We start from the raw sequence: 17,660 nt of genomic DNA, 5'->3' as shown, positions 1-17,660 counted from the left end.
TTATTAGCAGTATTATTTATTATATCCATATTTATATTTGTTTTATTAAAAACAAGCTTAGATTTGTCCACCTGTCAGGTTTTAGACCATATGGGGCACAGCATGTGTTTTAGGATATAACTCAGGTTTTTGAGCACATTTTGCTATTATTATTCATTTATTCGTTTGCTGGAAATTAGAACTGAATTTATAAAATAGTTTTGAAACTAATATTTGCGCTTAACAAACAAAAGTATTTATTGATAGACTAATTGATGTCTGTGCATAAAGGTTTCCTTATCCAAGAGCGAAAGTGAAAGTGATCCATTATCTCTCATTCTCACGCAGTAGATGCTCTGTTTACCAGTTTTCTGTTAAAAAACTGTTAACTGTTATATTTTTGCTTGTGAAATGCTCATTTTTTCCACTTAGACTTACTTTGCGTCCTGTATATAGCGAATGCACTCTTGGGGCGACGCAGCTGGCTCTTAAAGGGAATGGGAGATGAGACTGTAATTGGTTTATTTTCAAAACACACCTATAACTCATTAAGAAAATAAACTCAACCCTTTTAGTCCATGCGCCGAAGCGCAAGGCAGATTTCCCATCCTTAAATTAGCAAAAACGCGTCCTGACACGCCCTGAAAACGTTTGCGCCCTGCGTTTTGCGCTCTGCGCATGGACCATCAAAATAGAGCCCTAAATGTCACTTTAAGCTGAATACTAGTATCTTGAAAAAATATCTTGTCAAATATTATTTACTGTCATCATGGCAAAGATAAAATAAAACAGTTATTAGAAATGAGTTATTAAAACTATTATGTTTAGAAATGTGTTGAAAAAATCTTCTCTCCTTTAAAGGTTCAAGGAACCCTTGAGTACTTTTTTGGGATTTTAACAGATTTTTGTGTGTTGAGCATCAGTTAAGACAGCATTAGCACCTGTCAGCTTTAATTGTGGGAAAAACTGAATAATTTTGAGCTTTTGTCATCTAATTTCAGCTTCTGGGTTTAAAATGATTTTTGGGGCGAAATCAAAATCGGGGACGGAACGCAGAACTGCAAGTGTAAAGATGACGCGCTGGTTTCTCATTATTATTCATAGCTGAGTTTTCTTATCCTATGAGAACAGCCGGCTTCTTAATTATTCATAACTGCACGTGCTTTCCGGAGGCAAAGCAGACCTGCCAGTGCCAAGCTGTGAGACACAGACTTACGGCACACAGTATTAAGCTGTTCACGAAGGGTCGTATGTGTTTGTTTCTAAGATACACGAGGTTTATTGCATGTTTTTCCCCGTGATGCTGTGGGGGCCGATACAGCAAAGCTGTTTGTGTGCAGAAAGCATTTTTGTTGGGAGAAAAGTATGAAATTTGAAGAATGGTGGACGTTGTCTTTTATCAGGAGTTCGTTCACATTTTGACACATCGCTAAGCTGCTGTGTTTGCCTAAATCCTGTAGATTACTAACAGGGCTAATGGTTAAAATAGACAGGGCAAGAAACCTGCATCCAGACCTTCTCCTTCTCCCCAAAACTTCTTGCACGCCACCTCAAATATAAGCCGCTTCAAGAGTGCGCAGATCTTCATGTGCGCTCTCAAACAAACGCTGCTGGGTGCGATTTAGTGTGTTTATGTAATGTGTATGTCTCCAGCATTTATTAGATTTGCTAGGAATATTTCTGAATGTCTCCAATAGTCCTACAGAGTAGCATTAATGCGTAAAGTAAAACGGCTATACGTCGTGTTTGCTGGCCTCACGCATCACACACCTGTCAGTCAGCCAGTCAGTCTGTCAGCACGTAACCTTAACAGGGTAAACAAATGACCCACAGCACTACTACGGTTACAGAAAAGTTTGCGCTATTATAATTCACTTACCCTTTAATGCGTTTTGGTGCGATTATTACCCGCTATTAAAAAAATTAAATGTTTTGAATAAGAAGCTGTAATGTAGCCGTGGCGGGATGAATTTTGGCGTGGCGCCCCGCCATGGAAGAATAAATGTAGCGAATTTAACTAAATTGCAGTGTTAAATGTGAAAGTTTGTGGGTGTTTCCCAGTACTGGGTTGCGTCTGAAATGGCATCCACTGCGTAAAACATGCTAGAATAGTTGGCAGTTCATTCTGCTGTGGCAACCCCTGATAAATAATGAACAAATAATTGAATAAATGAAATTGTTATAATAAACGATGTTATCTTTGCATTTAACATGTCACAACTTAAGCGAATGACAGTTCAGACATAATCCCAATTCTATTTTGTACCCTTTTTTCTTCCATATTGGCCCTTTAAATAGAGTGTGAAGGGGAAGGGATTCAAAATGTACCGCTAAGAAATGGAAGAGCACTACAATATGTGCACACGTCATCATATGTCATTGCAATCTCTTGCTTTATAAGGGATCGATGATGGCGATTGCTGTAGCTATTCCATTTGTGTTATTTTTTGGTATTTTTCTTCAGGAAATCATTGAAGGCATATATCATGTTATCATAACAATATAATATGGCAATAAGCTCATAACTGTACTATGCATTTACACTGTGGCCATATTCATCTATGTAAACACATGAAAACAACATTAACACTATCGCAGACACTGTAAAAAGCTCATTCCCAGCCACTACACCAGGGGTGTCAAACTCGATTCCTGGAGGGCCAAAGCCCTGCACAGTGTAGTTCCAACCCTGCTCCAACACACTTACCTGCAGGTTTCAAACAAGCCTGAAGGACTCAATTAGTTTGATCAGGTGTGTTTAATTAGGGTTGGAACTAAACTGTGCAGAACTGCTGCCCTTTTGGAACGGAGTTTGACACCTGTGCACTAGACTTTTCTGACAGGGTATTCGAGTGTCATCGAGTGTCAGAATGTTGTAAGACTGCTATACAGGAGTTATTATTATGAATTATAGATAGCAAAATTTAGCAGTTTTTATTTTAGCAGGAAGGTAAACCACGAACGCGGTTATGAATGTAATGAAACATATCCTTGTTTGTTGTAAAAATTTGTAATCATGAAAAAAATACTAAGTTGTGGATCTCCTTACTTCCGGGTGCAGCTATGCTGTCGTTGTAGCTGGTGTATTCTGGGAAATTATCTTACCCCTTGGTTTCGACTGTAGTCCTGAACAATCTCAGTTTTGAAGGGGTATCTAGCCCTTTCCCTTATTCCTGCACCTTCAAGCTAAAGAGAGTTGGGACACCCCTACCCCTTCACGTGAACGTGCAAAACGAGGGGTAAGGGGAAGGGCTAAGGGGTAGAATTGGAATTGGGCCTAAATCACAAAGTAAAAGTAAAGTGTAGTTTCTCAAAGTGGGAGGAGCTTAGAAACACTATCATTGAACCATTAATTTAGACACAGATTGAAAAGAGCTGACGCTGTGAAGTGTTTAATGATTTTATTTTTTTGACAAAAAAGTGTTTATGACCTTGGATAGATGTAAACCTTTTGTAGGGGAGCATAATAGATGCACTTTAATTTCATACTCAACTTTCTCTTGAAGAGCCATATGTAGCAGTGTGAGGGCCGCTAAGTTTTTGTGCAGTAGGTGTATTTCTAAAAGTTTTTTTTAATTTTCTCTGACTCAGTTGACCTTCTGGGGCTTCTCAACTGGAGATCAAACACAGAGAGACTTGAAGAAATTCTTCAGAAACTGATGGAAGTGGAAGGAGGGGAGATTATTAAAGTAAGGCTGTGAGAAAACACAACACTTGGCCTTCTGCAAAACGCTGCTTTTATGACGGAAAGCTTTTCTTTTGTGCTCCTTTAGTTCCTGCAGGACACACTGGACGCTCTCTTTAATATCATGATGGAGACCTCGGAGGAAGAAACATATGATACGCTGGTTTTTAATGCCTTGGCAAGTATTGATTATTTAACTCACTCTTCAGACAACCCCAGCTTTCAGCATTTGGCTCTGATGGATGAGTTTTCCTTGTGATGGAAAGCTGGACATGTCAGACAACCTAAATAATTAGATGATGATGATTATTTGGTTGATACAGACATTAAATGATAAAATATTAAAAATATAGAAAGTTGGATTGTATTTATTGTAACGTTTGTATTTGTATTGATAATAATAACTAGAATCTCATTTATTTACTCATTCATTAATTTTCCTTCGGCTTAGTCCATTTATTAATCTGGAGTCACCACAGTGGAATGAACCACCAACTATTCCAGCATATTTTTTACGCAGCGGATGCCCTTTCTAGCCACAACCCAGTACTAGGAAACATCTATACACTCTCACACACACACACACACACACTACGGCCAATTTAGTTTATTCAATTCACCTATAGCGCATGCCTTTGGACTCCGGGGGAAACCGGAGCACCCGGAGTAAATGGGGAGAACATACAAACAACACACAGTAAAGCCAACTGACCCAGCCGAGGATCGAATCAGCAACCTTCTTGAGGTGACGGTGCTTACCACTGAGCCACCGTGCCACCCTGTTTAAAAGTTGTTTTAATATATTTATGGTGGGGACACTGACTTGAACACTCTATTGGCAATATTTAATTTAATATAGCTTTTAAAACTTGTCTTTTTTTAAAAAAAGAAATGTATACAACTTGAGTTTGCAAGATTTGACACATTATTTAAAATATGTGGCTAATGACAAATTTTTTCCCCCATTTTTTTCCACCACATCAACTAGGCATACAATAACTATGCAGTCTACAAAACAGCACAAAAAATCCACAGCCTTCTTGTATACACTCACCGGCCACTTTATTAGGTACACCTGTTTAACTGCTAGTTAACGCAAATTTCTAATCAACCAATCACATGGCAGCAACTCAATGCATTTAGTCATGTAGACATGGTCATGACGATCTTCTGCAGTTCGAACCGAGCATCGGAATGGGGAAGAAAAGTGATTTAAACGTGGCATGGTTGTTGGTGGCAGACAGGCTGGTTTGAGTACTTTAGAAACTGCTGATCTACCAGGATTTGCACGCACAACCATCTGATAATGGTCAGAAAAAGAGAAAATATCCAATGAGCGGCAGTTCTGTGGGAGCAAATGCCTTGTTGATGCCAGAGGGCAATGGAGAATGGCCAGACTGGTTCCAGCTGATAGAAAGGCAACAGCAACTCAAATAACCACTCGTTACAACCCAGTTATGCAGAAGAGCATCTCTTCATGAGGCAGATGGGCTACAGCAGCAGAAGATCAAACCAGGTGCCACTCAGCTAAGAACAGGAAACTGAGGCTACAATTCACACAGGCTCACCAAAATTGGACAATAGAAGATTGGAAAAACATTGCCTGGTCTGATGAGCCTTGATTTCTGCTGCGACATTCGGATGGTAGTATCAGAATTTGGCATCAGCAACATGAAAGCATGGATCCATCCTGTCTTGTTTCAACAGTTCAGGCTGGTGGTAGTCGATTAAAGGTGTGGGGGATATTTTCTTGGCACACTTTGGGCTCGTTAGTAACAATTGAGCATCATGTCAACATGCCACAGCCTACCTGAGTTTTGTTGCTGGCCATGTTCATCCCTTTATGACAGTGTACCCATATTCTGATGGCTACTTAATGCAGGATACCGCGCCATGTCATAAAGTGCGGATCATCTCAGACTGGTTTCTTGGACATGACAATGAGTTCAATGTACTCGAACGGCCTCAACAGTCAGCAGATCTCAGTCCAATAGAGCACCTTTGGGATGTGGTGGAACGGGAGATTCCCATCATGAATGTACAACTGACAAATCTGCAGCAACTGCGTGATGCTATCATGTCAATATTGCCCAAAATCTCTGAGGAATATTTCCAGTACCTTGTTGAATCTATGCCATGAAGGATTAAGGCAGTTCTGAAGGCAAAAGGGGGTCCAACCTGGTACTAGTAACGTGTACCTAATAAAGTGGCCAGTGCACAATTACATATACACATTCAAATGACCTAACTAATAATAATAATAATATAATAAGTCAATAAGTATAATAATAAATAAATGAAAATGACATAATTACAGAGCTAAATTACAGTACCTTTTTTAAGGAGGCAAATATTTATTAGAAAAGCATTCTTAACACCATATACATCTGACATTTAATTCATAAAATCAATAAAATTGAAACCTGTGGAAATCCTAACCGAGCTGTCATGCATTTATTATAGATCTAAAAATAATGTATTTCCATGTTGCCTTTAAGCTTGACCAACGTCACATACACGAAGATCTAAAGCTGGCATTTTTTGCTTTATGTCTTCAGGTTTTCATCATCTCACTGATCGGTGACATAAAGTTTCAGCATTTCAACCCTGTCTTGGAGACCTACATTAATAAACACTTCAGTGCTACTCTGGCGTACCAGTAAGAGTCTTGTTTGGATTTCTCTGTCCTTTGTGTCACAGTTCATGTGTTTAATATAGCTTGGCCATTTTTGTGTGCATTTTAATTCCCACCTTGCCATCTCACCCTAACACTCGTTTCCTCTCTCACCCATTCTCTATATACACCTGTCCAGTGGCACTCTCAGGTATTGATTTGCAAGAATGCGATAATTGCCTGGGTTTGCTTTTTTTTCCTTACAGGAAGCTGACCAAAGTGTTGAATTATTTTGTGGGTCATGCTGAAGACTCGACTCATACGGAGCGACTCTACGCAGCCTTGAAAGCCTTCAAGTATCTCTTCCGTTTCATTGTGCAGTCTCGGGTCCTCTATTTGAGGTGGGTACTGGTCTTATTTGCTCTCAAAAATAGCCTCGCCTCCATGAGGGCTTGATTGAACTTGTCCTTGATCTGTCAATGCTAATGAAACAGCAAACAGCAAAAGAGAGAGAGAGAGAGAGAGAGATACTTTAGACATCACTCCCTTCTGTATCTGTGAGAAAACATATGAGGCAATTGGACCTCCATCTGGAGCTAGACAAAGGCAATTAAATGGAGAGCATTGGTTCAAAGCAATATTTGAAACAGTAAACCTTTCTGGGGAGCAGCCTGTGGAATAGAATTGCATGCATCATGTGCGGCATGTTTATTTCTCTGTGGTTAGATTGATGAATTGACTGACAGACAAATACACACATAGGTGGATAGATGGACAAACAGACCTGACTGATGGATGGTTAGTTAAATTTTTGGATAAATGGATAGATGGAGGAATGATCAGATGTTTAGATTGTTTGATAAATGGATTGATGGTTAGATGGATTTATGAATAGATAGATATATGGATGATTAGTTAAATGGTTAAATAAATGAACTGATATAAAGATGAATGGATAGTCAGATGGATGGATGAATAGATGGATAGAAATATGATGGATGGTTAGATGGTTGGATAAATTTATGAATGGATGGACAGTTAAGAAGATGGAGGGATGGATAAATAGATGGATTGTTGGATAGATGAATAGACAGTTTAATGCATAGTTGGATGGGTGAATAGATGGATAAATATATGGGTGGATGATTAGATGGATGAATGGTGATAGATAGATAGATAGATAGATAGATAGATAGATAGATAGATAGATAGATACAGTAGATAGATAGATAGATAGATAGATAGATAGATAGATAGATAGATAGATAGATAGATAGATAGATAGATAGATAGATAGATAGATAGATAGACGGACGGACGGACGGACGGACGGACGGACGGACATACGGACGGACGGACGGACAGACAGACAGACAGACAGACAGACAGACAGACAGACAGACAGACAGACAGACAGATAGATAGATAGATAGATAGATAGATAGATAGACGGACGGACGGACGGACGGACGGACGGACGGACGGACGGACGGATGGATGGATGGATAGACAGATAGATAGATAGATAGATAGATAGATAGATAGATAGATAAATAGATAGATAGATAGATAGATAGATAGATAGATAGATAGATAGATAGATAGATAGATAGATAGATAGATAGATAGATAGATAGATGGGTGGGGGTGGATATTTAGGTGGACTGATGGTTGAATGGATGGTTAGTTTGATTTTTAGATAAATGGACTGATAGGCAGATGGATAAATTAATGGATGGATGAAAAGTTTGACAAATAGATGGATATATATGGATGGATATATTTTTAGTTGGTGAGATAAATAGACTTATGGATAGACAGATTTATGGATGGATAGATATGTGGATGATTATTTAATTGGTTATGTAAATGAACTGATGGATAGATGAATGGATGGTCAGATGGATAGTCGATTAGATGGATGGATAGATGGATGGATGAATAGAAAAATATAAATATAGATGGAAGGTTTGATGGATGGATGGATGGATGGATGGATGGATGGATGGATGGATGGATGGATGGATGGATGGATGGATGGATGGATGGATGGATAGATAGATAGATAGATAGATAGATAGATAGATAGATAGATAGATAGATAGATAGATAGATAGATAGATAGATAGATAGATAGATAGATAGATAGATAATACTACTCAAGGGAAAAATCTCTTTTATTTATTTATTTTTTTTATCTTTTATTTTTTCCTCTAATATGGACTGGGAGTTGAACAAACACCTCACTCATCCCACGGCAGACAAGAATGATGAATGATGAAATGATTTTTAACACCCTGCCATCCACCCACAGCACCTCCCAATCATTGCGCTGACGTTTTCATGAGCAGGCACCACTCGTGTTTTCTTTAAAAATGTTTTTCTCTTTGGTGTCTGTCAGGTTTTATGGGAAAAGTGAAGATGGAGGGCAGTTTCAAGACTCTATTCGGACCTTATTTCTTTCTATCAGCATTCTGATGGACAGACCTCTGGATGAAGGAGTTAAGATAAAGGCAGGTTTCACTGCACAAATTAAGAATTAAATTACTGTTCAAAAGATTGTTGCCTGTAAGATTTTAAAATGCTACTTTTATATTAATTGAGGATGTTTTAAAGCAGTTAAAAGTAATAGCAGACATTTCTAAACTTCTAATTTACATTCAATCTTTGTTTAATATTCCAATAGTTTTTGGCATAAACAAAACAATTTATACATTTAGATTTATGTGACTAAAGCAGAGATGTACAGACATTTTGGATAAAGGCCCTCAACTAAATATCGTTGAGAGCCAAAGGTAAATTAACCAAACTATATTACATTAAACTTGTCATGGGTCATTTCCCAATTTATTTTATAATATCAATAATAAATAGAAAACATTACATTAAATCATATCAACTAAAGCACTGATACATCCGTCCTAAAACACTGACAGTCCCATCCTAAAACACTGATAGGTCCGCCCTTATGCACTGATTTCTCCGTCCTAAATATCTAATAACCCTACTATAACACACTGATAATTCCATCTTAAATGATTAATAGCCCCGCCCTAAAGGACTGATAACTCCGCCCTATAGAAATGATAGCCCTACCCTAAAGCACTGATAGTCCCGCCCTAAAGGACTGATAGCCCTCCCCTAAAGCACTGATTATCCCACACTAAAGGACTGATAGTCCCACCCTAAAACACTGGTAGCCCTGCCCTATAGGACTGATAGTCCCGCCCTAAAGCACTGATAATCCCTCCCTATAGGACTGATAACCCCACGCTAAAGCACTGATAGCCCCGCCATAAAGCACTGATTATCCCACCCTATAGGACTGATAGCCACGCCCTAAAGCACTTATTGTCCCACCCTAAAGGACTGATTTCCCCACCATAAAGCATTAATAGTTCAGTCCTATAGGACTGATAGCCCAACCCAAAAGCACTAATAGTTCCGCCCTGAAGGATTGATAGCCCCACCCTAAAGCACTGACAATCCCGCTTTAAAGGACCGAAAGCCCCGCTCTAAAGCACTGATAGTCCTGCCCTAAAGGACTGATAGCCCTGCCCTAAAGGACTGATAGCTCGCCCTCTATCACTGATAGCCCCCCTAAAGCATTGATTGTCCCACCCTAAATGACTGATGTCCCCACCCTATACCACTAATAGTCCCACCCTATAGGACTGATAGCCCCGCCCTAAAACACTAATTGTTCTGCCGTAAAGGACTGATAGCCCCACCCTAAAGCACTGATAATCCCGCACTAAAGGACTGACAGCCCCACCATAAAGCACTAATAGTCCATTCCTATAGGGCTGACAGCCCCGCCCTAAAGCCCTTCAACAGACAAACAAACAAAAGATTACATTTTATTTGAAAAGACAATTTCTAAAGCATCCCCATCATTCTCCCACTTTTCTCAGATGGGATGGCTGGCCAATTTAAAGGATACCATGGGCCAACTTTGCCCTGCGTGTCCTAGTTTGTGCATCGCTGCTCTAAAGGCTGGATTAATGATGTTGAAAATTATATATATAATAATATGTATTAAATTCAATATATATATATTTTTTACAGGGAGCAATCTTGAAATATCTTCCCACCATCATCAATGATTTGCAGAAGGTCTTTGATGCTGTGGAGCTCAGGTAAAGTGAATGACGTCTTTCACACTGGTGTGAAAACATCTGCTGCATCTTTGCCGCACCGCCGGTTTATAGATTTCATTAGAGAGAGGATCATTTAAAGGAGTATTCCTGTTTCTAAAGATATCCTAGTTCTTTACACAGCATTTGTGGCAAATTGATAAGCAAAAATCAACTTTTAAGAGAAAAATCATGGTTATGTAAGCGACTTATAATCTGAAATAATTTGCACCAGTGCTTCCGATGGTGGAAAAACATAAATATAAAGCTTGTATTTTTGTTAAAGCGCTCGCAAGAACTATTCAGGAAAAAACTGTTTATTTTTTAAGCTTTCATCAGTGACTTGAAGAAGGTCTTTGATGCATTCAAAGTCAGATAAAGGAAAGGACTTGTTTCGCATGGGTGTGAAGCACCAGTTTATATAATGTTGTTTACCATCGTGAGAAAACAAATCTACTTGCCCTGATAAAATTGAAATAAATCTTACAAAATAAGTTAAGCTTGTGAAGTAAATTTATGATCATCACTTTGACAGATTTTGTTCATTTAAAAATTCTCTATTTCTGTAGTGTTTATGAACTCCCTCAAGCACCTTGATTTGTGTGGGTGTGACAAAATGGCTCGACAGCGCCACCTATGCACTTGTGAGCTAAGTTTCATGTATACATACAAAAATTGGCAAACACAATAAACATGCCAATACCTACAAAAAAGTATCTTGGAGCGAAATTCGAAATCTAACAGGAAGTCAGAGATTTTTTTTTAACTTCCTCTGCTTAAAAGTGCAGTTTTTGCAAACTCCAGGGGCCTCATGTACGAAGACTTGCGTGGAAATCATACTAAAACATTGCGTACGCACAAAGCTGTAAATGTGCACAAGCATTAAAAAAATCAGATGTATGAAACACTGCGCATGTAGAATCCCACAGCATATTCTCTTTGTACATCAGACTTAAAAACTGAGCACACGTGCACGAGCGCAAAACCCCTCCCTGACTCCTCCCCTTAATAAATATGGTAATGAGTGTACTTTGACAAAACCAATCAAAAAAGTAATGGAAAAAGCAAACAGTAAGAGAAACGTTGAACAGAATGTGAATTAGAGGTGCCCCTATAGGAGGTAGACCGGAGAAAAACTGTGTTATTTGCAAGTTTGTCCTCCGGAATTAAAAACAAAAGAAAAGAAATAGAGAGGGAGAGTTTAGCTGACGCGGTTAACGCAGTTGGGTCTGAAAATCGCACTGTGAGTGAATTAAAAAAGAAATGATCCGATGTAAAAGTGTCAAATTTTGTAAAAAAGTTTGTAATGTCTATTTAGGCTAAGTGCAAATAGCACACCTTATTGGACTGAGCTAGTTGAGTGATTCCTATCCATCACCGTTTGATTGAGAGAGACAACAAAACTAAAGAGAGCAGCAAACAGCAGTGTGAGTGGCGTAGCTCGTAAAGGGCATGGCAACATGTTTTGACACGTTCCATCATGAATCCGGTTTGAATCCAGTGGCTGATGAGCTCATTCTTCTTTCCCCCTCTACATATCAGATTTTGCCTACTCGTCATCACGAGGAAGACAAGTAGAAATCATTAATAAGTGTGTGCATTATATTAAGCGCATTTGAGCATCTCATATTATTTGCACATTTATTGAATGGAAATGTTTCTTATTCACGTATGCAAATTCGTCTTCAGATGTCGCCTTTATAGCTATGTGCGTGCAGTCAATCAATTCGATTACATTGGGAAAACCGGCGAACGCTGCAAGCTGCGCTTTAAAGTTTAGCTGGTCTACTGCATGGTATGGAAACCATATATACCTGCTAGACATGCAGATGATCCCATCCCATATAGCTGCCATTGCACGGCTCAAAGATACTTTGTAGTGTGCAATTTAACACAATTGCCTCTAGGAGTCACCAATGAAAATAAAACAAACACACACAAGAAATGCACGTACGCCAGGCATGAAGTTGGAGTAGACCAACGCACATTCTCACGTTCATTTCATTGTTAGTAAATCCAAAAGTGAGCGCGAAACCTGGCGTACACAAACGTTTTTGTGCGTACGCAGCGTTGATACATGAGGCCCCAGGCGTTGTATTTTAACAATCTCTTCCTAGGAATTTATTCAGATCAACACCAAATTAGGTATTGTCATCTAAAGGCCTTGGCAATGTTAAATTGCGAAGATCTAGAGTTTTCGTTGAGGGGCGTTTGAAACGGGAAGTTGTTATAACACATACATTGTTTAATCTGACTTAAAAGCCACAGATTTGATAACAGTTCTGAACTAAACACATTTACTTGCCAATATCCAGTTACAGTTATAGCGCCACCTACTCGCAGCTGGAAATGACATGTTTTACATCATCAGATTGATTGTGGTGTAAATTTTGAAGATCTAGAGTTTTTGTCGAAGGGTGTGTCTGTGACGGATTGATAAATTCTGTGTTTAAAAGACTTTAAAATATACAAGACATGTCACTCTTAAATGAAAAAAAGTTAACTCAACATGGTGAATGAAGCCCCACCTTCTAGTACAGGAGCCAATCAGTGATTGTTATAAGGTGAATAAAACCCGCCTGCTAGTACAGGAGCCAATCAGTGATCGATATATGGTGAATAAAATCCGCTTTCTAGTACAGGAGCCAATCAGCAATTGCTATAGAGTGACAATTTTCCGGGGGAGGGGCTCGAACCAGACGTGAGTTTCTGCAGATTTTGTGTTATTCGAACAATTAGAAATTAAACTAATAAGTCAGTAAGTTGTTTAATAATATTGGTTATTTGGTTATTCGTAATATAAATGTAATCGTAAGCTTGGCAAGTAGATTGGAGAATTTGATGTTTCCCATTCAAACAGAATGACCGAGCATACTGCCTGAGACGTGTTTCAAAGATGGCCACCGAATGAAATGACTTTCCTTAAAGGAACTTAGTTATAACTCAGCCACACAATGTCCAATCTGCCTAAATATTTACGCTTGATGAGATTCCTCTTCTGAAGACATCTACATGCCAATATTATGTTATAGTCATAGCACCACCTGCTTACAGAAGGATGTTTGGCATGAATTTTCTCAGTTTTTAAAAAATTATGCATCAGCTTAAATTATTATTGTCCACTGTTCTCTGTCGTCTTAAGGCCATTGGGCAGTGGTGAGCCAGAGTGCGAGGTCCCTTTCATCGCTGCTTGCAGCTTTACTGGAATGGTGGAGTTATTGAAATTGCTAAGTTTACTATTATTCATTCATTCATTCATTAATTTATTCATTTTCTTGTCGGCTTAGTCCCTTTATTAATCCGGGGTCGCCACAGCGGAATGAACCGCCAACTTATCCAGCACGTTTTCACGCAGTGGATGCCCTTCCAGCCGCTACCCATCTCTGGGAAACATCCACACACACTCATTCACACTCATACACTACGGACAATTTTAGCTTACCCAATTCACTTATACCGCATGTCTTTGGACTGTGAGGGAAACCAGAGCACCCAGAGGAATCCCACGCGAACGCAGGGAGAACATGCAAACTACACACAGAAATGCTGACTGACCCAGCTGAGGCTCAAACCAGCGACCTTCTTGCTGTGAGGCGACAGCACTACCTACTGCGCCACTGCGTCGCCCTTAGTTTACTATAATAATAATAATAATAATAATTATTATTATTATTATTATATCTCTTTAAAAAGTTTGCCTCATTTCTTGTCAAGAATCTGCAAGAAACCGGACTTAAATGTTCCGTTTCATGCTATTGATGGATAATTTCCAGTTTGTGAAAGCCAGTTTTTCTCTTTTTCACAGTGTCCAGCTGTCAAAGTTCATCGAGAGTATTCCAGATTTTCAGATGGTCAGACAGAAACTGGGCTGTCTGGTGAAAATTGTCGAGAGTAACCTTTTCAAACAACCAGGTAGGACTTGACACCCATTCAGGTCAAACATATCATTTTCATCATCCGCTAAAAGCATAGTGTGTGTGTCTCCTCAAACGCCTCATGCTCTCTGTTGTTCTTCCAGACTGCAGAGATGTTTTGTTGCCCCTGATTACAGATCAGCTGAGCGGTCAACTGGACGACAACTCTAACAAACCTGATCTGGAGGCCTGTGTTCAGCTGCTTAGCACGGTACTAGACATGCTGGACTGTAAAAACGTGGTGAGTTTTATACGATTGAACATATAACAGCCTTATTCCAGCCTCAGACCATCTGATGAGCAAAACTGCAGGCGCCAAACTAATTGGCTGGTTTTCTGCTGTTTCCAGCAATCAGGGTGTTCAGATTTTCTCAGTCGACATTTTTATTTTTATCATAGAGTTAAAACAAGGCAGCAAACGAGCAAAAACACATTAAAGGGCACCTATTTTAACCTTTTTTCAAGATTTAGTCTTTTGTGTCTCCAAAATGTATCTTTAAAGTTTCAGCTCAAAACACCCATCAGATTATTTATTAGACCTTTCAGGATATTGGAATCCATCTCCAGCTGCATGTGTCAGATAAACAGCACAGCGACAGACATGAAGGAAGCAGATCTCACGTAACGTTTGTAAGAAATACTACAGTAAGAACTTTCCCAATGAGTGTTTGATGTATTTGTTGTGGAGTTAATTCAAGCCTTTCCGCAACAATGAGTCTCACACAAGGTTGTTACAAAGTTCATTCATGCACGCACACAGCACAAGCACATTACTCTTTGCACTGTTTTTGAACGGCAAATGTGACCGGATAAATGTTAATATCCATTGCTGTATAGACATCTGTTATGTTAATGTACAAAATAAACCTGATTTAACGTCCATAAACCGGGATTGAAGCGTCGTCTTATATAACTGTGCTGATGTGCGGCTGTGATGATAAAGACAGTAAAATCACTGTAATTCATTAACATGCACTGGTTTAAAAACGTTTTAAACCTTTTAATCCTGGTTGATATGCCCATGTTCTGTCTTGTTGATATGATTATACGTCTTACTATGGAGAATTGTGATTACGATACTGTCAATCAATTCAGTGGGCGGGGAAACCGCATTCATCTGTCATGTTGCGGTCGGCCTCAAAATGGCAGCAATTTGGATCCTAGTTTAACATCAAGAAATTTAAAAAAAGAGACTTCATTCATTCATTTTCTTTTCAGCTTAGTCCCTTTATTAATCAGGAGTCGCTACAGCGAAATTAACCGCTAACTTATCCAGCATATGTTTTACGCAGTGGATGCCATTTCAGCTGCAACCTATCACTGGGAAACAAACAAAAAAGAGACTTATTGTCTTTATATCACCTAAATATGATTGGACACACAATACCTACACACAGTTCTGTCCAAACATCTTCGAAAAGATTTTTATTATAGGTGCCCTTTAAATTGTCATTTCGATTATATTAAATTATATACTGTATAATATTATACAGATGAAGTAACAATTATTAGCCTTCCAGTGACTATTTTTCAAGTATTTCCCAAATTATGTTTAACAGAGCGTTAGGCAAGGCGTTTTTTTTAAGTATTTCCTATAATATAATATTTTTTCAAAGCAGCTTTTAATTATTTTAAACCATTTTAAGGTCAATATTATTACCCCGCCTTAAAGCAATATTTTTTTTATTGACTGTCTACAGAACAAGTCATCATTATACAATGACTTGCCTAATTATCCTAACATGCCTAATTAACCTAGTTAGGTTAATACTATCAGCATAATACTCGGCATACTATCATCTCAAAACATTGCAAGAATCAGATGCTTTGGTTCCAGTGAGGATTTAGAGACACTTGTTCATGCTTTTATCAGCAGCAGGGTGGATTACTGTAACGGTCTCCTCATTGGCCTTCCCAAAAAGACAGTCAGACAGTTGCAGCTCATCCAGAACGCTGCGGCCAGGGTTCTGACCGGAACCAGGAAATCAGAGCACATCACACCTGTCCTCAGGGCTTTAGGGTTGTTTTTAGATTTAGAATAGATTTTAAAGTATTACTACTTGTCTATAAATCACTACATAGCCTAGGAGCTCAATACATTACAGATATGCTCAATAAATACGAACCTAACAGATGACTCAGATCTTTAGTATCAAATAAATTAGAAATCCCAGAAGTTCAGTCAAAGCAGGGTGAATCCGCATTCAGCTACTACATCCCTACTGCTAGAATCAGTGTCCAGAAATGATCAGATGTGCTCCAACATTAGGCACATTCAAATCAAGACTGAAAACACACCTGTTTAGCTGTGCCTTTACTGAATGAGCACCATGCTGTCCGACAGATCGCACTATTATGTCTTTCTTTTTGTAGTTTTTTATAATCTGTTTTTAAATTTTAAATCAGTTGCTGTCTGTTTTTATTAGTTTTATTTTTTTTTGTTTTATGTTCTTATACTTTTATTCCCGTTAAGCACTTTAAATTACCATTGTGTATGAATTGCGCTATATGGATAAACCTGCCTTGCCTCGCTTTTTTTTAAGCCTTTAATGTCACTTTAAGCTGAATACTAGTATCTTCAAAAATATCTAATCAAATATTATTTACTGTCATCATGGCAAAGATAAAATAAATCAGCTATTAGAGATGAGTTATTAAAAGTATTATGTTTAGAAATGTGTTGAAAAAGCAGAAATTAGAGAAAAATTCATATACAGTGGGCTAATCATTCAGGAGAGCTAATAATTTAATCAAATAAATGCATCCTCTGCGAGCATCTTGGTGGTGACTTCATGATGAAATATGACTTTATGAATATAGAGAGACTAATCTTTCAACCGTGATGCATTTCACCGGCGTCTTGATTCCCCCAGCGCATTCATGTTGAGTTTGACATTTCACTTGATATGTTCAGAGACATTCCAGGTCAAACTCATGACTTCTGAGCATCTCTTTGCTTTAGCAGTTACGTTGCAAACTTCCAAAATAAGGTCATTTTTTTTGTTTTTTTTGTTTCTCGGTTCAATCGTCAGCCGTTCGACCATCCTTCAATGCATCTCATTCACCTTTTTATGCTTCCAGGGTCCCACATCCGGTCATGTGAAGTTAATCGTGGACCGTCTCCTGCGGAGGGTCAATCGTACAGTCATCAACCTGAGCTTGGACTCTCCCTACATAGTAAGACATCAACAGCCCACAGAGTGGAGCGTCTCTGAAAGATTTAGCAGAGATAAATCAGCTTACCTCTCTGCCAATGCTGCTGTTATTTCAACCGTGCAAGCGCTGAAGCCCACACAAACACACCTGCTGAAACTCATAACAACAAGAGTCTG

General features: G+C 38.7%; 1 protein-coding gene across 2 annotated transcripts in view; it reads left to right on the top strand.

Annotated features, from left to right (window-relative positions):
- dock5 (dedicator of cytokinesis 5) overlaps positions 1-17,660 on the top strand; it is a 175,208-nt gene that overhangs the window by 81,081 nt on the left and 76,467 nt on the right. For both annotated transcript variants that reach the window (XR_012383806.1, NM_001110012.1), the window contains 9 exon segments: positions 3,571-3,668; positions 3,753-3,842; positions 6,223-6,323; positions 6,545-6,679; positions 8,680-8,791; positions 10,347-10,417; positions 14,220-14,326; positions 14,433-14,569; positions 17,410-17,505. Coding sequence is in view for 1 of the 2 variants with exons in the window: in NM_001110012.1 (NP_001103482.1) it covers positions 3,571-3,668; positions 3,753-3,842; positions 6,223-6,323; positions 6,545-6,679; positions 8,680-8,791; positions 10,347-10,417; positions 14,220-14,326; positions 14,433-14,569; positions 17,410-17,505 (947 nt within the window). In the remaining variant the exon portion in view is untranslated.

This window comes from Danio rerio, chromosome 8, assembly GCF_049306965.1.
Source record: "Danio rerio strain Tuebingen ecotype United States chromosome 8, GRCz12tu, whole genome shotgun sequence".
Lineage (NCBI taxonomy): Eukaryota > Metazoa > Chordata > Actinopteri > Cypriniformes > Danionidae > Danio > Danio rerio.
The sequence above is the reverse complement of the archived record's forward strand: the minus strand, read 5'-3'. Positions and strand labels throughout refer to the sequence as shown.